This window comes from Salminus brasiliensis, chromosome 15, assembly GCF_030463535.1.
Source record: "Salminus brasiliensis chromosome 15, fSalBra1.hap2, whole genome shotgun sequence".
Taxonomy (NCBI): Eukaryota; Metazoa; Chordata; class Actinopteri; order Characiformes; family Bryconidae; genus Salminus; species Salminus brasiliensis.
In genome coordinates this window covers 31,090,936-31,114,172 of record NC_132892.1, presented here as the reverse complement: position 1 = coordinate 31,114,172, position 23,237 = coordinate 31,090,936, and the positions used below count along the sequence as shown (strand labels likewise).

The 23,237-nt window shown below is 43.1% G+C and overlaps 3 protein-coding genes across 4 annotated transcripts in view; 1 reads left to right on the top strand and 2 right to left on the bottom strand.

Moving 5' to 3' along the window:
- Nucleotides 1-301: 301 nt before the first annotated feature.
- On the top strand, nt 302-9,696 carry exosc1 (exosome component 1). The gene is made up of 8 exons (XM_072657640.1): nt 302-376; nt 2,512-2,627; nt 3,904-3,978; nt 4,966-5,054; nt 7,194-7,227; nt 7,927-7,977; nt 8,186-8,270; nt 8,359-9,696. The coding sequence occupies exons 1-8, from the start codon at nt 349-351 to the stop codon at nt 8,463-8,465; spliced, it is 585 nt and encodes a 194-aa protein (XP_072513741.1). The 5' UTR covers nt 302-348; the 3' UTR covers nt 8,466-9,696.
- A 929-nt stretch (nt 9,697-10,625) lies between these two features.
- knop1 (lysine-rich nucleolar protein 1) lies at nt 10,626-16,147 on the bottom strand. 2 transcript variants are annotated; one of them, XM_072657322.1, is made up of 5 exons: nt 16,028-16,147; nt 13,644-15,125; nt 12,431-12,493; nt 12,272-12,325; nt 10,626-11,712 (listed from the first exon to the last, which is right to left on the bottom strand). In XM_072657322.1, exons 2-5 carry the CDS (start codon nt 14,982-14,984, stop codon nt 11,407-11,409), a joined length of 1,764 nt encoding a protein of 587 aa, XP_072513423.1. In that variant the 5' UTR covers nt 14,985-15,125; nt 16,028-16,147; the 3' UTR covers nt 10,626-11,406. The 2 variants fall into 2 exon arrangements, with proteins under 2 accessions (XP_072513423.1, XP_072513424.1); XM_072657323.1 differs by lacking the exon at nt 16,028-16,147 and adding an exon at nt 15,216-15,286.
- A 308-nt stretch (nt 16,148-16,455) lies between these two features.
- gprc5bb (G protein-coupled receptor, class C, group 5, member Bb) overlaps nt 16,456-23,237 on the bottom strand; it is a 7,494-nt gene continuing 712 nt past the window's right edge. Inside the window, exons 1-4 of the mRNA XM_072657175.1 lie at nt 23,142-23,237; nt 18,870-19,997; nt 17,982-18,088; nt 16,456-17,708 (exon numbers count right to left, since the gene is read on the bottom strand). The exon at nt 23,142-23,237 is cut by the window's right edge and continues 712 nt beyond it. Of these exons, the coding sequence (XP_072513276.1) occupies nt 17,664-17,708; nt 17,982-18,088; nt 18,870-19,995 (1,278 nt within the window). The 5' untranslated portion in view covers nt 19,996-19,997; nt 23,142-23,237 and the 3' untranslated portion in view covers nt 16,456-17,663. The remainder of the gene's footprint in view (nt 17,709-17,981; nt 18,089-18,869; nt 19,998-23,141) is intronic.

Genomic DNA, 23,237 nt, shown 5'->3' with positions numbered 1-23,237 from the left:
ATTTTATTTATTCGTTTATTTATTTACTTTTTATTGGACATTAAACTGCACAGAAATTATACATTTTTATAGTCCAAACTTTACTTCTATATATTTCTGTTATATATATATATTATTCTATATTGCTACTAGTTGTAGCGTGTGTGTGTGTGTGTGTGTGTGTGTGTGTGTGTGTTGGCTATGTGTCCTGTGACCGTGCTGATTCACAGATGAGGTCACGACTTGTCCACCGCAACAAACATGGCGCCGCGAAGTAACCAGGTTTGCTTCCGTCTAACCGCCCAATCGCAGGCTGCGCTGTCTGATACTACCAGCCAATCAGCGCCCCTTTCTTCTCTTCTTGAAAACATGTCGCCCATGAAGCTGTGTGTTCCAGGTAGGCGAGCTTTTCCAGCACTTTAGCGCGTTGTTTTGTAGTAAGTGAGCTTTTACCCGCTGCTGGAGGAGTGCGGGTGTAGTGCCGGGTGGTCTGTGGGCGCTGCTGGTGGGCGTGTGTGTGTGCTGGTGTCGTTTGTGAGTTTTAATCGCGAGTTCGGGTGAACGCGTGTTCGTGCTCCAGCACACATGACCGTGCAGACCTTTCTCATGAGGCTTTTACTGGATGTCTGGAGGTGTTAACAGCTACTGACACGAAGACGGGGATGATTAGTGATGAGGAGAATAATAATAATAATAATAATAATAATAACTACTACTACTAATAATAATAACTACTACTACTACTACTACTACTAATAATAATAATAACTACTACTACTAATAATAATAATAATAACTACTACTACTACTAATAATAATAATAATAATAACTACTACTACTAATAATAACTACTACTACTAATAATAATAATAATAATAACTACTACTACTACTAATAATAATAATAATAATAACTACTACTACTAATAATAACTACTACTACTAATAATAATAATAACTACTACTACTACTACTAATAATAACTACTACTACTAATAATAACTACTACTACTACTACTACTAATAATAATAATGACAGCATCAACGATAACACCATTAATAAAAATAACAAAAGCAATATTATTAATAGTAATACTTTAACGACAATAATATTTATATTGATATTTTATTATTATTATTAATAATAATAATAATAATGACAGCAACAACGATAACATAATAAACATTAATAAAAATAACAAAAGCAAAATTATTAATACTTTAACAGCAACAATAATGTTATTAGTAATACATTTTTTATAATATATAATATATAATAGTAGTAATAATAATAATAATAATTATTATTATTATTATTATTTATAAGAGTAGTGTAGAGAGGGAGGGAGGGAGGCAGGCAGTGTTTTTGTGTGACTGACTTTTACTCACTAACTCGTTTGGTGAGCCTTGCCCACCCTCCAGGCTAGCAGCTGCCAAACATTCCACTTTGACTTTTCAGCTCCAGTCATCCCTCGTGTTTCCCACTTTAAAACCTGGTGGATGTGTTTTAACATGACCAGAAGCTTCACGCAGCACCTGTTCACAATGTCCGTGACCAATCCAGTGCCATTCACAGGTTAGCTCCTTCATGGATTGCTGCTTAAAGGATGTAGTACCATGCAGGGGTGTAATGGTCACAAGCACAAGTCTGTGCAAAGCCCCGTTATGGTAATATTTGGAATTGTGACCCACATGCTCTGAAATCTGCATTAAAAAGTTGATATTTACGTTTTCGCTTACAATCAACTGAGTATGTCATTTGACCGGGGCGACCTTACCTTTTGCATACTACTCTTCGCTGCATTTCTTTAGTCTTTGCCTTAAAAAGACTTGATTCTTGGGCTGACCAGGGCTTTCCTGGTCAGATTACGTATGTCAAAAGCATGACTGCTGTTTTTTTATTTTTTTTTGCATTGTTTTCGATGTACAAAAGTATTTGGACACCTGTTCATTCATTGCTTCTTCCAAAATCAAAGGTATTAAAGAGTTTCTCCTGCTTCTGTTGGAGTAACTGTCTCTACTGTCCAGAGAAGAAGAAGGCTTTCTACTAGATTTTGGAGCTGGAGCGTTGCTGTGAGGATTTGATTGGGTTTAGCGACAAGAGCAGTGTCCGTGAGGTCAGGATGTTGGAGGATGATAATGGTCACCGCCCCACCTTGACTTCTCAATACATCCCAAAAGTACTGGATGGAGCTCCACCATCCATCATTCCAGAGAACACAGTTCTTCCACTGCTCCACAGCTTCTCAATGCTGGGGGGCTTTATTATACCCCTCTAGCCCACCCCTGGCATTAGGTAGCATGGTGCCGATAGGGTCATGATGTTTATCTGCTCCAGAGGGTCCTATTCTATTGGCAGTACTTCTTCTTCTCTACAGGGACAAGACAAGCACAATCTATGACCACAATGGGCTCCACTTAAAGTAGCTGAATGCATTCATTAGAAAGGGTGTCCACAAACATTTGGACATATAGTGTATTGTTAGAAGGTTGAAGGTGTGTGTGTGTGTGTGTGTGTGTTTAACGCTGCAGGTGAAAGGCTGTGCAGTACGGAGGACTGCATCCCCGGCGCAGGGACGTATCTGCGGCATGGCTACATCTTCGCCTCGCTTGCTGGATACGTGCTCAGGAGGAACGAAGGAGAGGAGGTGAGTAACCTGCTGGGACACACGACAGTTGCGCAATCGAGGATTGGATTGCGCAGTCGAGATGTATGCAGAGGGGTGTTGTGCAATACTTCGGGCAGATTTGGCCAAGTTTGATCTCTCTCGCTCACACCCATACACACCTGTTTTTAGTGTGTGGTATTATGGGACAGCATGCACATTTTCATGATGACAGATTTACATTAAAATACACTGTATGGACAAAAGTATAGTGACTTCTTAAATCAAGGGTATTATTATTTATACCCCTCCAGGCCACACCTGGCATTACGCAGCATGTTGCCAATAGGGTCACTATGTTTATTTGCACCTATTCTATTGGCAGTGCTTCTCTACAGGGTCTAGACAAGCTGTGTGTGTGTGTCAGCAATGGGTGCCACTTCAAGTAGCTGAATGCATTCATTAGAAGGGGTGTCCACAAACATTTGGACATATAGTATGTCAATAAAACTGTGTTTATCTTTGCACAGTTGAATGATGAGACTTCTGTAGACGGCACTGACAAACCGTGAACCCGTCAAACACTGTGGTTCCTCCTCCAGAAGAAAATCCAGCAGAGCCTAAACAGAGCTGTAAAATAGGCCGATTCCAAAACCCCAAAACTGTTACATCACAGTCTTGACTCTTTTTATATACACACCCCAAAATTGACATGAACCTCGCCCACTAGCTAAGGCCCTTTCAAAGCTGGTGAAACGATAAAGCATGGCGGCGACTTCAGGAGAACACGTTGGTGTTGACTCTGGAGAGCACCTCCAGTTACCAGGTTTCCAGGCCTCATCACCACGGCTTTTCCTATGCCACTGTCTGCAGAAGCAAACGGGGACTAGCGCTAGGCTAAAAGCTAATGCTAGCCGACACTAGCTTTTACTGTTTCTTCTCTCCATCGTCCGCTACCTCATCCGAACCTGGCTGGAGCTAAATTCACAACAGGAGGGAAAGCACCAGCTTATATATATATAAATATACATACACCGAGAGGACAGCAGCACTGGAATAGTTACGGTATGTGTGTGTGTATATATATATATATATATATATATATATATATATATACTGTGTCTGCATGTTTTTTACCCCAGCCAGAGTAAGAGGGTGGTAAATAGGCTTATTGAAGGCTTATGATTTCAAATTCTCACCATATGGCCCGTCCCTATGGTGTGAGTATCATTGGGTTTTGTTCATGAAAGCTGGCGGGTAAGATGTCCTGTCCCACTGAAGATGATGGGAACTCTCCTGTGTATCGTTGGTTTTGCAGCTTCCTGTGATTTCAGTCGTCAAAGAAACAGAAGCGCAGCTCCTGCCTGACGTCGGCGCTATCGTCACCTGCAAGGTGAGCAGCAGCTTTACTGCTCTACAGTATTAGCAGCAAGATATTCCTATATGTTTACAATATCTCTCTAATATATATACATGTATATTTGTCCAAATCTCTGCCGATATTCTGAATTTATTGTATATTCTGCACTTGTTGCTCATTGCACTTGTGGTTCTGTTGCCTTGCCATTACATTTAATTAGATGTTTTATTTATTAAGTATTTTTTAAGAATTTTGACAGTAAACAGTTTAATTACTTATTTATGAAATATTGAAAAATACACTGTTATTATCTGGCAATATTGTATTATTATTTTTTGATCGGTCGATCCATCCACATTACCAAAGAACCAACGGTCCATGGACAGCGATGTGGAGCCAGTAACGTCGAGCTGAGGCTCAAATCCCACCTGTTTAGAGGATAAAGCCTCATATCTGAGAGCACAGAGTCGAGGGAATGCTCTTAGGAGGGTTTTCCACTGTTTTTTAGACTCATTTAATCGACTGGCTCATCCAGGTTTACCTGCTTTCCCGCTTACTTGAACTTAGCATTTCGCTGAACTCGCAGCTACAGTGGGCTTGTTTTTCCCCCCACCTGTTTTCAGAGCGTGACGTCAACATTCAGAGAGCTCCCACACCTTTAAGAACCGTTTCTGAGAATTGCAGCAAATCCATTAGTAGAAGGAGGGCAGTGGGCGTGGCTGCAATAACTCCCACCACCTGTGATGTCACCTGCTTACCCTCTGTTTCTATGGATGGTTTATTTAAGATTTACTAGTAATAACTAATGTAACCACTAATAATTGGCTGGGGCATCGGTATATATTATAGCTCTATTCTTAATGTTCTACAGCTTTCTCAGTGGTTCTAGTACCCGCTTTAAAAAGCCGTGCTAGATTCACACTACAGTAGTTCTCTGCTCTATATTATTAAACACACCCGTTTAATCCTTCAGGACCCAAACAGCATTTTTCCCAATCTCAACTCCATCTTTGTTCCCAGGTGACGAGCATTAACCCGCGGTTCGCAAAGGTGCACATCCTCTACGTGGGCTCCACGCCTCTCAAAGACAGGTTCAGAGGCACGATCAGGTACACACGTGCACACACACCCTCAGGACATTCAAACCTGTACAGTAAACTGCAGACGCTGCAGCGCAGGATGGTTTTATGCAAAGCACCTAGGTTATGGTATGTGTCGGGGCGGAGCAGGCTGGGGCCGGAGAAAGCTCAGCTCTCAGTTACACAAGCAGAGTGTGAAACCTCCTGCATGACCTGTATCCTCCCCTACGTGTGGAAGTGTGTGACACCACACTGTACAAGTAACTGAGACTGCGCTTATCCGGAGAACACAGGCAGAATGCAGAGATGGGAGTACAGTAAATTATGATCAAATTAAACACTCATTTTTCCATACCCTAAAGTGCAATAAATGTACACTAAACCTACAGGACACTAAATTAACAATACAGTAAATGGCAAACTTGTAGTACAATGCATTTACAGTACACTGAATTATAATACATTTACAGTATAGTAAATTACAATAACTGCAGTACAGTAAACCTACAGTACACTAAATGTACAGTACGATAAACTACAATAACTGCAGTACAGTAAATTTACAGCACAGTAAAATACAATAACTCCAGTACAGTAAACCTACAGTACACTAAATTTACAGTACGATAAACTACAATAACTGCAGTACAGTAAATTTACAGTACAGTAAATTACAATAACTGCAGTACAGTAAACCTACAGTACACTAAATGTACAGTACGATAAACTACAATAACTGCAGTACAGTAAATTTACAGTACAGTAAAATACAATAACTCCAGTACAGTAAACCTACAGTACACTAAATTTACAGTAAATTACTATAACTGTGCAGTACAGTAAACCTGCATTACGCTAACTTTACAGTGCAGTAAATGATAATACATACACAGCACACTTATTTTTGTAGTACACAAAGTTGAACTGACTGTATACGACAGTACACTCATTTTATAGTGCAGTAAGTTACAATACATTTACAGTACACTAGATGGATAGTAGATACGGGTACAGATTTTTTTATAGCCGATGCCAAAGTTTAGAGGTCAGGGTCAGCCGATGGCCGATATGCGCTGCCGATGTTTTATTTTTTTTGGCCGATATCTAGACGTTTTCTGCTTTATTTGTATGCCAAAATGTCACACTAATAATAACAAGTGGATGCACAACATTTCTGAACTTCATCCTGACTTAAACCATATTTATAATCTTTATAATCTACTGAAAAAAGTAAAAAATATATAATAAATAAATAAGAGTAGTCCTGAAACCACAACTTTCTGCATTTGTTTTATAGTCCTTAAGTGATTAACTGTGGAAAAAAACCTAAAAGGATTTAGTGCACTTGACTTGGCAGAATCAGAAACCTCTCTTAGTGCAAATAACAGCAGCGGACCCTCATTTCTGAGTGAAGGAAATGATGTAGACATTGCAGAATCGTATATAAAAGGCAGTGTGCTTTCATTTTTAACTCCGTTGCAGCCTGCAGACGTGCCTGACTTTAAATCGACGCTACTGAACACGGATATCGGCCGATGAGATTTATCACAGAATGGCAAATATTGATATATCGGTCGACCTCTAATATATAGTACACAGGATTACAGTAAACATACATTACACAAATTAACAGTACGCTAAATTACAATAACCTTACATTGCACTAAATGTACATTTTTAATTTCATTTATTTCATAGATATTTAACCCTCATTCAACATACTAACATTCAGAATAGGTATGTGGGGCATTTTGCCCCCTTTCTTTGGTTATGTCTAGGTATCGGCTAGACTAGGCCCAATAAATACCTGCATATATAAAAGACCGTAGTGTGGGACAGATGGACACTCCCTAGTGTCCAAGTGTGTGTGTGTGTGTGTGTGTGTGTGTGTGTGTGTGTGTGTGTGTGTGTGTGTGTGTGTATGTGTATACATATATAACATTAGTCAGTTGTTTTCTTTCTGAAGGAAAATGAAATGTTCTGAAGCCTCTCTCTGTGTGCATGTGAGGTGTATATGAAGATAGCAGCTCCTGTAGTTCAGGACCGGCTTCATTACACTACACACTGTTTTAAAGGAATTCCAGAACGGCCACAGCTATTTAATAGGTCTTATCAGGACACTCGAAAAGCGAACACTGAAATCTGATCTCACTGTATTTGTCTGAACAGGAAAGAAGACGTGAGGGCGACGGAGAAAGACAAGGTGAGAGCAGCGAACAGCAGGAACGGCTACAAATGCTAAAGCTGAGATCTGTCCCATTAGCCTTTAAGGCTGAAGCTGACCGGAAGTCTGTTTCCACATAAAGTTACATCTAATCAAATCTATGCGGTCAGACTCCTCCACAGTCCTGTCCTCTGAGCTGCCTGTCTGAGCAAAGCTGGACTGTAACCGCAATAAGTGGGTTACGCTGGAACCACCACAGAGCAGGCTGTAGTGTTTGGGTGGTGGGTCAGCATTCTCAGCACTGCAGGGACACTGACTGACTGACATGGTGGTAGTGTGTGTTGGGCTGGAGTGGATCAGATGCAGAGAACTGCAGCAGCAGCTTTACAGCTACCATGTGGACCAGCTAGGTAGGAGTGTCTAATAGAGAGTGGACAGACACAGTGTTTAAACACTCCAGCAGCACTGCTGCATCTGATCCACTCTTACCACCAGCACAACACACACTACTAACACATTCACCGCAGTGCTCTGTGGTGGTCTGTCCTGTGGGTTCCTGAGCATTAAAGGGTGAAAAGAGGCTGATAACAGAGTTTGCAGAGAAACAGATGGACACAGTCTGGGATTATGAATATGGTCAGTCACTGTAGAACCAAGCAGGTGGTGTTAATGTTCTGGCTGATCGGAGTATGCAGTGGTTGTGTGTTAACACGTGCTTACGCTCGTTTGTTTCTGCAGGTGGAAACGTATAAAAGTTTCAGGCCTGGAGACATTGTCCTCGCCAAAGTGGTATCCTTTAACGTGATTGGTGGATTGGTGAACTTTCTTCTTTAACCTCATTGGCCGTGTCTCAGGCCGCAGCTGAGGTAGGAGAGGCATTGTTAGCACTGGACTGAGCAGGCTGTGCCTTCCTCGGCTGCTTCTCTGGCTTTGAGACACAGCTATTGTGTGCTGCCCGCAGAACACATTGCACTTGACCCTTGACCCCGGTGGCTAGATATCATTGGGTGATGTACAGTCAAACTACCTGCTCACCACAGCGGAGAACGAGCTGGGCGTGGTTGTGGCCCACAGTGAAGCAGGTGAGTGGACACACCCACTCAAGTGTCAATCAGCTAAAGCCGTTTAGATTAGGCATGTTTGGCTAACGCTGTGTCCCTCTGGCCCCAGGAGCTCAGATGGTGCCCGTCAGCTGGTGCGAGATGCAGTGTCCCCGCACACACAACAAAGAGTTCCGCAAGGTGGCGCGGGTACAGCCGGAGTACCTGCAGGCCTGAACCGGACGTCCTGAGACCTTTCCATCCTTTACCCCCGGAACACACAGCTTCTCACACACACACACACACACACACACACACACACACACACACACACACGCCGTATAAATGTGGTCCATAGTGAGACTAGGAAAAGGGTAGAGGAATTTTTGGTCTCGTAGGGAGAGAGTTCCCCCAGTTTGCTGAGAAGGTTCAGTTTAGACGTAACCTTCACTAAACACCAGCATCTAAGGAACCACTGGGACGGGGACCTTTTTTTATGTTCTGGCTAAATGTGAACTAAGAGTTTTAGAACTCCATGGAAAGCTATGTTCTAGAATCTCGGGGATTCTAATTTTGGGCCTACATTCTAGAATTCCAGGGAATCTAATTCTTGGTGTTGCGTTCTAGACTTTTTGGGCATATGTTCTAGAATCCCAAGGCTTGTAATTCTTAGGCCTATGTTCAAGAATCTGAATGATTCCAGTTCTTGGGCCTATTTTTGTAAAATTCCAAGGATTCCAATTTTTGGGGCTATGTTCTAGAATCCCAGGGATACCAATTCTTAGGCCTATGTTCTAGAATCCCATTGAATCCAGTTCTTGGGCCTACATTCTAGAATCCCATTGATTCCAGTTCTTGGGCCTACATTCTAGAATCCCATTGATTCCAGTTCTTGGGCCTACATTCTAGAATCCCATTGATTCCAGTTCTTTGGCCTACGTTCTAGAATCCCATTGATTCCAGTTCTTTGGCCTACGTTCTAGAATCCCAATGAATCCAGTTCTTGGGCCTACGTTCTAGAATCCCAATGAATCCAGTTCTTGGGCCTACGTTCTAGAATCCCAATGAATCCAGTTCTTGGGCCTACATTCTAAAATTCCAGGGATTTTTGCTCCTATGTTGTAGAATCCCAGGGCTTCTAGAATCTCTTCCTAAAGATGCAAACTGGAGGACAAGCTGACGTCTCTACTTCCTTATGATGAAATGATCTGTCAGTCAAAATAAAAGCCACAAGGACAGCTAGCCTTCCGTAACGGGATTTTGAAGTATTGGTCATTTTTTGGCTGCACTGTTTTCAAGCCTCTGTCAAACGCATGAACCGCTTACAGAATGATCAGAGATGCCGATGATGATGTTTTTATTCTTGACCGTGTTTTTGTTCTGCTTTGTAAACTTCTCTTTCTTTTCATTTCTGTACATAGAGTTCATGTATTTACAAGAGACCCAATAAAGTGTTTATTCTTAAAAAGCACCACTTTAACCGTTCAGACTTTACACACATTCACAGTGAGGGTACAGGCGACCTGCAGTGTTACACACATCTCCACACTTCAGTGTAAACGGTCATTCAGAGTGGGGTTCAGTGTGAAAGGCAGAGGAGAGAGGAAAACTGGACAGGGCAAACTAGGAACCTGAAGGCTATTCCTACTGCACAATACTCAACTTCGCGTGCAAGATATCTGGCTGAGAAACCCTGCTTTGTGGGTCACCATGACTATACACAAATATAGCCATTATATTTACTATCCAAACCCACCAGTGAAGCTCCCACCACCATGTTTTATGGATGATAAAATAGTGGCAAAATTGAGTTAAGAACTAGTTTTCCTCACAACACCCTGTGCACCATATATCCCTCCACCCTGAATGGCTTTTAAAGAATATGTGAGTTCAAAAGCTTTTTAAAACAACTGGAAAAACAACGCTTCAGACATCAGCCGATGACCACCTTACTGCAATGATGGGGGCATTATACTCTCCAGTGACCACTGTGAACCATTCTGACCAGGTAAGCTTCTCTGGAACGGACCATTTTAACACTTAACCCACTTAGAATGCCTCTGTTTATGACTAAATTAATTATGCATTAATTATGGTTTCAGATATTTCAATTCCAACTTCCCACTTTGTTTTTTTAACCATCTACATTCCATATAAAACTGGTGGTAGCTTCACTGGTGGGATTGCATAGTAAATTATTCATACATTTTATATTTGTATTATTATTTTATATATATATATATATATATATATATATATATATATAAACATACATACACTAATATATATATATTAGTGTATGTATGTATGTGTATGTATATATATATATATATATATATATATATATATATATATATATATATATATATCAAATAATACAAATAAATAATGTGTGTGTGTGTGTGTTACAGCCTTTGCAACCCCAGCTCCTATTCACCACCACTAAAGAAATAGACACACCAAACCACTCAATGATTCTTTTTACATCTTAATAATTCAAATATAAAGACATGATACTGCCAAGGCACTTTGTTATACCTAGCTGCACCAAACCCCACGACTTTTCCAGTCCTCAACAATTCAAGTCTAAAACAGATAAGAACCAGCAGCTTATTAACATACACTATATGGCCAAAAGTATTGGGACACAAAATCAAGGGTATTAAGAAGAGTTTCTCCTGCTTTTGTTGGAGTAACTGTCTCTACTGTCCAGGGAAGAAGGATTTCTACTAGATTTCTTGAAGATCATTGCATTCAGCCACAAGATCTTTAGTGAGGTTAGGATGTTGAATGATCACCACCCCACCTCATCCTAAACCAACTCCACAACTCATCCCAAAAGTACTGGATTGAGCTTCACCATCCATCATTCCAGAGAACCCAGTTCTTCCACTGAAGAAGGCCACGCCTGGCATTATTAGGCAGCATGGTACCAATAGGTTCATGTTTGCTGATCTGCTCCAGATGGTCCTATTCTATTGGCAGTACTTCTTCTCTACAGGGACTAGACAAGCTGTGTATTTTTGTGCATTTGCACATCTGTGTCAGCAATGAGTGCAACTTAAAGTAGCTGAATGCATTCATTAGAAAGGGTGTCCACAAACATTTGGACATATCGTGCATTTGGCTTCAAAAAGGAAAATCAAATAAAAACGGCAGCTCCTCCTCCTTCCTCCCTTCAGTCATCGAACCGCACAGAGTTCCGAGCATTGACATCAATGGCAAACTTCTTATTGGACGGCGCTGTGAACCCTAGTCCCACCCCTTTGTTCTGAAAATCCATGCGTCGGTTCTGGGCACGCTCAAACTCTCCCAGAAGGCCCTGCTGTAAAGTCTGCTGGCCCTCCTTTCCTAGAGCCATGTTGAACTTCCCATTGCTCTGACTGACCGGCTGACTGCCCTTCTTCAAACCGCCCATCAGACGAAGGAACTTCATCTGTCTGTCCGAGCTCTCAAACTGGGCAGTGCCCCACTGGCCGAAGGTCTGTAAGGAGACAAGACGGGTCGTAAATAATCCTTTGTGTCCCAGCCATAACATTAGCACCACTGACAGGTGAAGTGATGGCCAGTGCACCTGCCAAGGGGGTGGGACCTACATATTAGGCAGTAGGTGAACAGTCAGTTCTTGAAGGTTCTTCACAAGAACCAAACTGGATCAGAACATCTCCAAAACATCAGGCAGGTCTTGTGAGGTGTTCCCAGTATGCAGTGGTCAGTGCCTACCAAAAGTGCTTCCAGAAAGGGACCACCTGTGTACCTGTGGCAACCTAAGGCTCACTGAAGCTCATGGAGGTCCAACCTCACAACTTACAGGACTTAATGGATCTGCTGCTAATATGTTGGTGCCAGAGACCACAGGACACCTTCAGAGATGCCTCGAATAGTCAGATCTGCTGTGGTGGCACAAGGGGGACCTACTCTGTATTAGGCAGGTGGTGTTAATGTTATGGCTGATTGTTGGAAACATAGCACATGTTAATATTAGGCATCATTAGCAGACATGTATGATCAAAACCTTCACGTCCTCCTGTGCAGATACTTACCGCCTTGGGTTGAGATTCCTCATCGACGTCTTTTTGCAGGGCTAACCTCCGCTCCTGAGGAATGTGTGTATAAATGCGTTAGATCATCAGAACACATCGGTGTGTGTCAGTGTGTGAGGAAGAGGCAGAAATGGTGGTTTGTCTGAACTGCTGTTTTACCTGGTCAATGGAAATCTCATCCTGATTTCCTGGCCTTGCAGACAGGAACACAACATCACTGGGCTACACACACAGACACACAGAAACACAGCAATAGCAATTTTAGGTACAAGCAATGCCTATTTAACTTAGCAAAGTTAAGCTGCATAATAAAAATCCTAATACACAAATAAATCAAATGCAATAAAGAATAAAACACTATTGTAATATAATATAATAATCAACGATCTAACTGTAATTGTAAAGAATCAAGTATAAGCAGTGAAATGAATCATTTGTATTACAGAATCAATATAGACATGAATCATACATGTCATAAAGAATCAGTGTAGTAAAGAATCATATGATAATAATAAATGCATTCATAAATGATATGTAATGAACCATAAGAAAGAATCAGTGCAATAATCATACGTTATAAAGAATTGCATGTAATCAGAAAATGAACCATGTGTCAATTAAAAAAAAAAAAAAAAAAAAAAAATATATATATATATATATATATATATATATATAACATAATATATATATAAAATCAGTGTAATAACTAATCATATATCATATACAAGAGAATCATACGTGTAATAAATACTCATTGTGGTAAAGAATCAAGTATAATCAGTGAAATGAATCATATGTATTACAGAATCAATAGATATGAATTATATGTAATAAAGATTTGTGTGTTGTAAAGAGTCATATTTAAAAAGAAATAAATGCATTAATTAATTATATGTAATGAACCATAAGAAATAATCAGTGTAAAAATGAATCATATGCCATAAAGAATCAGTGTGGTAAAGGATCTTATATAACACAGAAGTTCATAAGTGCAATAAATAATGTGTACTAAAGAGTCAAGTATAATCAGTGAAATGAATCATTACAGAATCAATTTAGATATGATTCTCTTATAGTTCATTACTGCAGTGTAATAATCACATGTAATCAGCTAAATGAACTGTATAGAAAAAAAAGTGTAATAAAGAATCAGTGTAGTAAAGAATCATATATAAGACAAGTGAAAGAATCGTGTAGAAGTATTGAAATGAATCCCATGTGATAAAAGATTCAGTGTGATTCAGAGTCGAAAAGCTCATCACTGTCATGAATGAGCTTCTAATCTTGGGTGATTCTGACACTGGTGGTGTGGGTGCGTTGGCGTGGGAGCGCTGGTGTGGGAGCGCTGGCGTGGGAGCGCTGGCGTACTCACCGTTTCATCTGTGCTTCCCTCCGCTTCCCTCTCCTCCTTCACTCTGAAGTCAGCAGCTGTCTTCTCCTCATCAGTCTGGTTCTTCTGCTTCTTGTGCTTTTCCTTCGCTCCAGTTCCGGAGAGATTCCTCTTTTTCTTCGCCAGATCTTTCTCCTCAACACGCTCCGTCTTTACCTTCTTCTTCCTCGGTTCGTCCTCGTCCAGGTGTCCATTTGTCTGTTCCTCAGCGGGGCGGGAGGAGGTGCTCTCCTTCTTCTGCCTCAGCTCTGCTTCTCCAGTGGACTCCACAGAGCAGCTGGGCATGTTCTCCTTCACCTTTTTCTTCTTCTTCTTTTTACTCTCCTTCTCTTCTCCTCCTCCAGCTGTCACAGCCTCCTCTCGCGCCGCTCTCGCTTCAGCCTTCTTTTTCCTTTTCGTTTTGATCTTTCCCTCCTCCTCCAGAGCTTCGTCTTCCGGCTCCATCATCTTCCTCTTCTTTTTCTTCTTCTTGGTTTCCATCTTTCCGTTCACCTCAGTTCTGGATCCGTTCACGCCATCCTCCTCAGCCTGGCTTCGGTCTTTCTTCTTCTTCTTCTTTTTCACCTTTTCTGAAGGTGCTGACGGTTCCTCACTGATCCCCAGTTCCATTTTCTCCTCCTTCACCTGATCATCCTTCGCTTTCTCCTTCTTTTTCATCTTCTTTGGAGGATCGCTGACCTCAACGTCTCCTTCCCCTGTTCCTCTGGCCTCATCCACTGGAGCTTCTTGCTTTACCTTCTTCTTCTTCTTCTTCTTCTTTTCTCCTCCTTCTCCCTCCTTCACGGTGGCCTCCGCCTCTTCCTCGTCCTCCTTTTTTGGCTTCTTCTTTTTCTTCTCTTGGCTCTGAGGAACCCCAACATCCCTTGTCTCCACACCTCCTTCACGTCTGCTCTCCTCCACTGCTTCGTCTTTGAGCTCCTCCTTTATCTTCTTTTTCTTCTTCTGCTTAACCGGAACGCCCACATCCCTCGTCTCCGCACCTCCTTTGCTGATGCTCATTTCCAGCTCCTCGTCTTTGACCTTCTTGGTGTTTTTCTTCTCCTCCTTTATAGGAACTCTCACATCCCTCGTCTCCACCTCTCCTTCACTCATCTCCGCACCTCCGTCCTTCTTCTTTGTCCCCTGCTCTTTGACCTTTTTCATCTTTTTCTTCTCCTTCTTTTCATCCCTCTCCTTTTTCATCGTGCCGTTTCCACTCTTCTTCTCAGCCTCGTCGTTCTTCTTCTTTGCAGGTCCATTCTGCTCCTCCTCTCCTCTATCTCCAGGAGGATTCTTCTCGCCATATTTGCTGTTATTTGCCTGCTTCTTCCGCTTGGCCTCCATTGATAAATTCGGAGTGCTTTTTACAGGAACTTCTTCGGCAGGGTGAGGACACTCCTCCACTGCTTCACTCTCCTTATCACCTTTGTCTTCTCCTGCTTGGACTCACCACTCGTTCACTTTGGCAGCCAATTTCGGCACCATCTGTAATAACCGCAGCAGAAATTACGTCAGTAAACTGCTGTTCAGAAGTTTAGAAGAAATCACTATGGACTAAAGTATTGGGACACCTACCCACTCAATCTTTCTTCCGAAATCAAGGGAATCAGAAAGAGCTGATCCTGCTGGATCCTGTTGGAGTAACTGTCTCTACTGTCCAGGGAAGAAGGCTTTCTACTAGATTGTGGAGTAGCACTGCTGTGAGGCTTTGATTGCAGCATTGGTGAGGTCAGGATGTTGGATGATCACCACCCCCACAGTATTGGATGGAGCACCACCACCCATCATTCCAGGGAATACTGCTCCACAGCTCAATGCTGGGGGGGCTTAATACCATCTATTGCAATGATGATCATCCATGATGATGGATGGTGGAGCTCCATCCGATACTTTTGGGATGATGAAGTGGGGTGGTGATCATCATCCAACATCCTGGCCTCACTACTGCTCTGGACAATGCTCCTCCAAAATCTAGTAGAAATCCTTCTTTCCTGGACAGTAGAGACAGTTACTCCAACAAAAAAGCAGGATCAGCTCTTTTTAATTCCCTTGATTTCAGAAGAAACAATGCAGGAGCAGCTGTCCCAATACTTTTGTCCGTATAGTGTAGTGTCAGTAGAATTGGACCAGATCTACACACAGGTCAGAGGTGCAGGTTCACAAGTATACAGCATGGGATGGTAACGTTAATGATATTATTATTATTATTATTAATAATAATATTATTAATAATAATAAGACATAAGCTCAGACAGGGGAGTCAGCTGTAGTCCCGAGAACAGCTCGGCTCTCTGTAGGCGGGTCTACTCGGGTGAGGCAACGTTACATATAGTCGTACAGTCACTTATTATTTTAATAAATGTAAAAATTTAAGATTTAATACTTACTTATTAAACACGTGGGTCCAGATCCATCTACGAAATGTGTTCAACTGACCCGGAAGGGCATGAGTGCTCGCGCTTCCTTAGTAACAGCCTCGGGAGGCTGTAAACACGGCACTGGCTCCAGTGGTGGCAAATCCAGGTTCAGAAAGTCAAACTCCGCTCCAGGTTTTTGCTCCAACTGCCTGGGCAGCGCTGCTGCGGCAGCGCTGCCCAGGCAGTTGGAGCAAAATCCTGGAGCGGAGTTTGACTTTCTGAACCTGGATCTCAAAGTATTTCACAAAAATAGAAACACAAGGCGAATTCAGTATTCCCTCACGTATAAAATCAGTTTTACATTTTATATTCGTCTCAGACAGATAAATATGTCGCATTATCAGTTAAATAAATAACTAAAAATAAACTAAAATAAACACAGACACCGAAAACCAAAATAAACTGCATCGTTTATTTATCACGATTGCATTCAGCACTTTTCTGAACGCGTATGTTACTTCTACAACAATTCAAACCATGTCTTTATGACCACTAAAGTTATAGCTCACTATTTGCCACAAATAAAAAATAAAAATAAAAATAAAAACACCCCCACGAAGCAGGCGACGTTGGAGCGGTCCGAAGTGTAAGTCAATGAGCCTCGACTGAACCATTCGCGAACCAGAGGGGTGTCCAGCGTGCAAATAAAAAAAAGTAGCTACACCGCTGACAAACTATCAAAAAACTGTCCACGATAGCACTGACAAGAAACGGGAACGTCTGTTTAAAGTGCTACTCACATTCGTGTATCATAAAATAGCCTGCTTTTTACACGACAAAAAAAAGGCTACTCACAAAATAGCTACAAACTTTTTTTTTGTTTGTTTCTTTTTTTCTTTCACTTTCATTGAGTTAGAAAAGTCACTATTCAAGAGGAACAAAATGGACAGATTTATGCAGTACAGCATCATCTTTCAGCTTAAAGTGCACAGAAACACATCCCTGAAGAGCAGAAGTAAATAAAAAAAAAAAAAATAAAATAATAAAAATAAAAACAACAGGGAAAAAAAGAAAACACGTCAGACTTATCAAAAGTTGGACTAGTTACCATTTACAAAAGCAAGAGATGTGAAATTTAAGACTAAGTTAAAAAAATGCTGGTAAACAAAGGAAAGATCTCTGGATTAATAAACAGCTAGATAGCTAAATAAACAAATAAGCCAAAAACAAAATAAATTTGAGTAGAGAAAAATATTATTGAAGTATTATTATTATTATTATTGTTCATAAAGAATTATTGGTAAACCCCAATCCCAAATTGTTAAAGAATTATTGGTAAACATCTCCCAAATAGTGCTTTGAAGACAGGCATAACTGGCTGGTTAATAACAATACAGTACCCTTTACCTCAGAGTCGGAGGTGACCGAAAGTGACCATGATCAACCAGTGCAACATCACTGTGTCATCCACACTGACAAACACAGCACTCATGTTCAGGTACGTCGTCTACAGATTATCACAATGTTACAAGAGCTCTTGGGCACAGCGTAAAGAGTACTGGGACACATCTATTCGTTCTCCACGGACCCTCTCGCCTCTGTGACGCCATCTAAGGTGCATTTTGTCCAGGGTTCAGGTGGGCTGCGGTGGCGATGGTGACCGGCTTCACCACAAATGCCTTCCTGTGTAGTTTGGGGGAGCGGTGGGAATCTGAGAGACACAGAGAAAACCAGTCAATGCTGAACAAACAGCCAGGCCAGCTCGAACTGGTTACACTGGTTGCGCTGGTTGACAAGCTTGGCTCTTGACCGGTATAGCGTATGTTTTCATTGGAGTTGGATGGTTTAGCTGGTCTAGCAGCATGAACAACCTGGCCAAGCTAGTCAACCATTATGACCAGCATCGCCAGTATGACCAAGCTAGACCACCAGTATGATTTAGGTGGGTTGACCAGCATGACTCACACACATGCGTCACACTCACCGTTCCTCCATTCATGAGCAGGGCCATCTCAGTGGGCTGGTACACATGGCTCCGGAATGGAAGCACAGGCCTTATTACTCCAGCATGGTACCCTCCAGCCTGTACAGCTGTTAAACACACACACACACACACACACACACACACACACACACACACACAGACACATTTCAATTAAATGAAATACATCAATTTGAGTTTGCATTAAAGTCAACTCTATATAAAATGATAACATAATTAATTAATGTAAAAATATTTGAATGTTGTCCAATTATTTATGGCTTAGTTAAAGCAGCCTTATGCGATAATTGGCCATTTATTCTGATTCTCCACTGACTGTAACAGGGAGAATGGTCTCTCTGTTATTCCCACTCCGGGCCGGAAGGCTGCTCCTGCACTATGGGACTGACTTTGGTGGAGCTGCAAGAGAACTGCTGTGTACCGCTGCATAACCCGAGTCATATTAGTGTAAAATCCTGTAGTATTACATGCTTCTCTATCTTCAGATGCTGCTTCTGAATCTCTCAGCTTGTCCAGAAATGCACATGTACAGCTGTCTGTCCATAAGGTGGCGCTGAAAACATGGTTTTTATTTACTGCAGTGGAGGAAAGGTGAATTACAATCCCCACCTGAAGGGGGAGCCCAGGAGCAAAGCATACCAGTTCCTGCATAATGCTGCTTTAATATATTCACCACTGATTTCAGTTCATTTGCACTATCACTGGTACACAATACACGTTATCGCCCTCTAAAGTTATTTAAAATGCTGTTTGGACCAGAACTAAAATTACTGCGGCTAAATTTAATGCATCAATATTTACAGTTGATTTGAAAAATGTACTAACACACACACACACACACACACACACACACACACACACACACTATACCTGCAGTGTGCTGCTCCTCCACAGTGAACGCCTGCCTTTCGGCATACGCCTGCCTGTGATTGGCCGCAGGTGCCTCGTCGTCATGGTAACCCTGCGAAGTCGTGGGCGGCTGGCGAGCATCATAGTAGGAATCCTGCCCAGTCTCCTCGCTCCTCTGATTGGCCGGCTGCCTCAGGCACAGGTGTGTTTCCGGTATGGCGTAGAACATCAGAAGCGCCCAGCCGACTGTGACCAAGGCAAGGGCGAGCGCTGGCTCATCCCAGTCCGTCGCCCCGGTTACGGTGGCTGTGCTGCCACGGAGGCGGGAGGCTCGGGGTGCTGAAGCTGCGTTGCCATAGAGATAAAAAGCGAGCCAGCCAGTCCACAGAAGGAGGGAGGCAAGGCAGGCGAGGAAGAGCCACACGGCATTGCACCTCCACTTCCGCCTCCGCCTCTTGCTCGCTTCCTCGCCTCCCCTTCCGCCACACAGGACTACACAGAGAGAAAGCGCTGTGGCGGCCAGCAGCAGGCCCAACGCATAACTTCCCGCCAGCGCAAAGTCCAGAGGCAGGTAGTCGCAGGCAGTGCGGCCCTCTCGCGCCACCGTGAGCAGCAGCCACTCGCCGGCCAGCATGCCTTGCACCACTGTGAGCCCCAGAGCAAGCAGGGAAAGGGAACTCCCTGACGGGCTCCGTTTTCCGGCCGCCAGTCGGCGCAATCGCACGCCCTGGACCAGCAGGCAGGAGAAGCACATAGCGAACAGCGACCCCCACAGGCTGCGGCGAGCCACGCACAGGACCTCGCCACGTCCAACCAGAAAAGCTGGGGAAAGGCAAAAGAGGCACACGATGCCCAGCAGCAGCAGGAGGAGAGGCCCCACGCCGCAGCGGCGCTCCTGCTCCGTGACCGTTTTTAGCTTAGCCAGGAGCACCGTGGCGAGAATGATGGACGTGACCGCGCCGCCACAGGCCACCGCCTCCAACACCACACCCCACACCGACTCCAAATCACACAGGACACGATAGGCCGGGGCGATGCCTGAGCCACAACCCCGAGGAGGGGGTGGGGCTCCCTCCTGAGCCACACCCTTTGAAGTGCTGCAGCCAATCAGACAGAGAAGGACGAGGAAGGCGGGGCTTATTGCCATGGCTGCAGAGGAGAGAAATAAAAAGAATTGAATGCAGTTAATCACACAGGGAACACTGTTTTCTTCTCTGTTATGGGGTTTATAGACCTATACTGTGGTGACAAAAGTATTGGGACACACCTTTTAATCATTGACTTGCAAAGTTACAGAGCGGGGTCAGGGCTGAGTGCTGAGGTCAGAGCTGTTAGAGCTGCAAAGGGGGACCAGCTCCATATTAATGCTTATGGGTGTGGAACGGGATGGCATAAAAGCTCCTGTTGATGTAATGGGTAGGTTGCTATGCTAGCCAATTCGGGTGTCTGTTAGCCGATATAACAAAATTAGTTAGCGCTCTCATTCAAGCGTGTTTAGCTTGTCATGCTTCTTAACTATACTATTTAAAGCTGTCCTACACTTGTCCTTGCTCGTATTTTACTGTTCTAAACATTACTACTAGTCTAAATGCATTATCTCATGACGTTTGACCAGACAGGAAAGACCGAAAGATGACGATCAGGAGCCAAACAGCTGCACCATACTTCCTGGACATACTGCAGAGATCTGTGTTGTTGTGTGTTATATAAAATAGTGTATTTTAATTTTCTCTGTTTATGTAATGAACACCCCAAGCACAGACTGTGGGTGTGTAGGTTGGTGGTTATGGTGGGAAGACTGGGGAGTTGTGTTCTACTTGCCAAACTGAAAAATCCAGTCTGTATGTTTTCTCTTTCAGATACTAATCCTAATCAGATACTACCCATACGTTCATCCAGCCTTGGAATGAAAGCACATTTGGCTCTGCTATCTGGACTGGCTTGTACAACTGGGCCAGTTTTGGGGAACAATACACTTGCCACTGCCATATCTGACCCGTAAGTGCCATTACTAGGCCACATGTGGCCCAAACCCATCTGGTATATGGAATACCTTCTACAGCTAGGCCAGGTTTGGCCCACAGTACACGTGACATTGCAATAGATCACAATGTAAGCACCCAAACTAGGGTCAGTTTTGGGCCACAATATACTTGCCACTGCTATATCTGACCTGTAAGTGCCATTACTAAGCCACATGTGGCCCAAACCCATCTGGTATATGCAATACCTTCTACAGCTAGGCCAGGTTTGGGCCACAATACACTTTCCACTGCCGTATCTGACCCGTAAGTGCTATAAGAAGGCCACATTTTGCCTAAAATCATCTGATATATGGAATAACTTCTACAGCTAGCCCAGGATTGGGCCACAGTACACTTGACATTGTGATAGATCACCATGTAAGTGCCCAAACTAGGGTCAGATATGAGCCACAATACATTTGCCAATACCATATCTGTCCCATAAGTACCATAATTGGGCTGCGTTTGGCCCAGAGTCGTCTGCTATCTGGAATGGCTTCTACAGCTGGGACAGTTTTGGTCCACAGTACAGTTGCCACTCCTGTATCTGACCCGTAAGTGCCATACCTAGGCCACATTTGGCCCAAAACCATTTTATATCTGGAGTGGCTTCTACAGCTGGGCCAGTTTTGGCCAACAAAAGATCTAACATTGGTATAACTGAGCTATAAGTACCATGACTGGACTGCCTTTGGATTAAAACCGTATTATATTTGGAGCGGCTTCTGTAACTGAGCCAGTTCTGGGCCAAAATACACCTTACCTCACCTTACCTTACCTTATGTTATAGACCTATAGGGTTTACAGGGCAAAATATGCCCTGATTTGATCCTTCTGAGGTTACACTGCTCTACCAGTCATGAATAAGAGTGTATTGCTTTCATACAGTGATGAAAATCTAACAAATTAAAGCATAAACAATGACAGACATTTGAGCTTCAGAGAAGATGGCCTCAGATGGCTTTTGCTATGGATGAACCCAAGCATTTTGATTCTGAAGAGATTCTTTTAGATTCTTTTGGAACATAAGGTGGACAACAGGTGTTAAAGGTCTAACTGAGATATGCATAATGTTGTGTAGAATCCCCGAAAAGACCTCCGGTGATATCTGGACACCTTCAGGCCATTAGCAGCAGATCTTCAGGTCCTGTTTGTAAGTTGTAATGACCTCTATAAGGCCTCCACTTTTGGTAGGTACTGACCTGGCTCATTTTTCCTGCTTTCAACACATCACCTTCAAGAACTGACTGTTCACTTGATGCCGGACATATGGACAAAAGTATTGGGACACCTGCTCATTCATTGTTTCTTCTAAAATCAGAGTTATTAAAATAGTTTTGCTGGAGTAACTGTCTCTACTGTCCAGGTAGGAAGGATTTCTACTAGATTTTGGAGGAGCATTGCTGTGAGGATTTGATTCATTGCAACAACAGCATTAGTGAGGTCAGGATGTTGGATGATGATCATCACCCCACCTCATCCTGAACTCCCCAACTCATCTCGAAAGTATTGGATGGAGCCCCACCATCCATCATTCCAGAGAACACAGTCTTTCCACTGCTCCACAGCTCCTCAATGCCCCTCTAGCCCACTCCTGGCATCTCTTCAGGTACTAAACAAGCGAGGTGTGTGTGCATTTGCCATTTGCCAGTGCCATTGGAAGCAGAGAATCAATGCTATTCACGTCACCTGTCTTAATGTTGTGGCAGATCGGTGCACAATCTCCACTTAACAGCTAAAAAGGCCTAACGTTCAGCTCAAGTGGAAGCTCAAATACGGTCGCAAGGTTCTCCTCAAGTTCTCTTCAACAGTGGCAGAGTGTTTTCGGGGCTTTTGCTCTGCTTGCAGGCACTGAGTGGACTGGTGACGTCATGTCTTTGTTGGGTCTGGCGCTTTGTGAGGCCTGCCTGCCGCACCGGTCCAAACGAGTTCCTATAGCAACCAGAGGCACGCGTGGGATGGCCTACATGGAGCTGAGCTGAGTTTATATAAGGAGCGATCACTGTGACAACCAGCTGAGGGTTTGCACACACGCACGCACACACACACACACATACACTCGCACACGTTCACACATAGACACAAACACACTCAGACACACACACACACACCAGTGATCATCAGGCAAGCTGCATAGCAGCACTGTTGGTTTTGTAACGACCAGTTTCAGAGCCAGAACTCCCGGGTTCTTATTTTCCTACTGCAAGTTCCGCACACCAACAGCCCAGACCAGAGAACGTCTACTGACCGGTCCACACACACGTCTCACCTTCTAACGAAAGAATTAAGGTCCAGAAGGTCCAGAAGGTCTAGAAGGTCCAGAAGCGGAGAAAGCCTATCCCTCTGTAATTATTTACGGTATCCG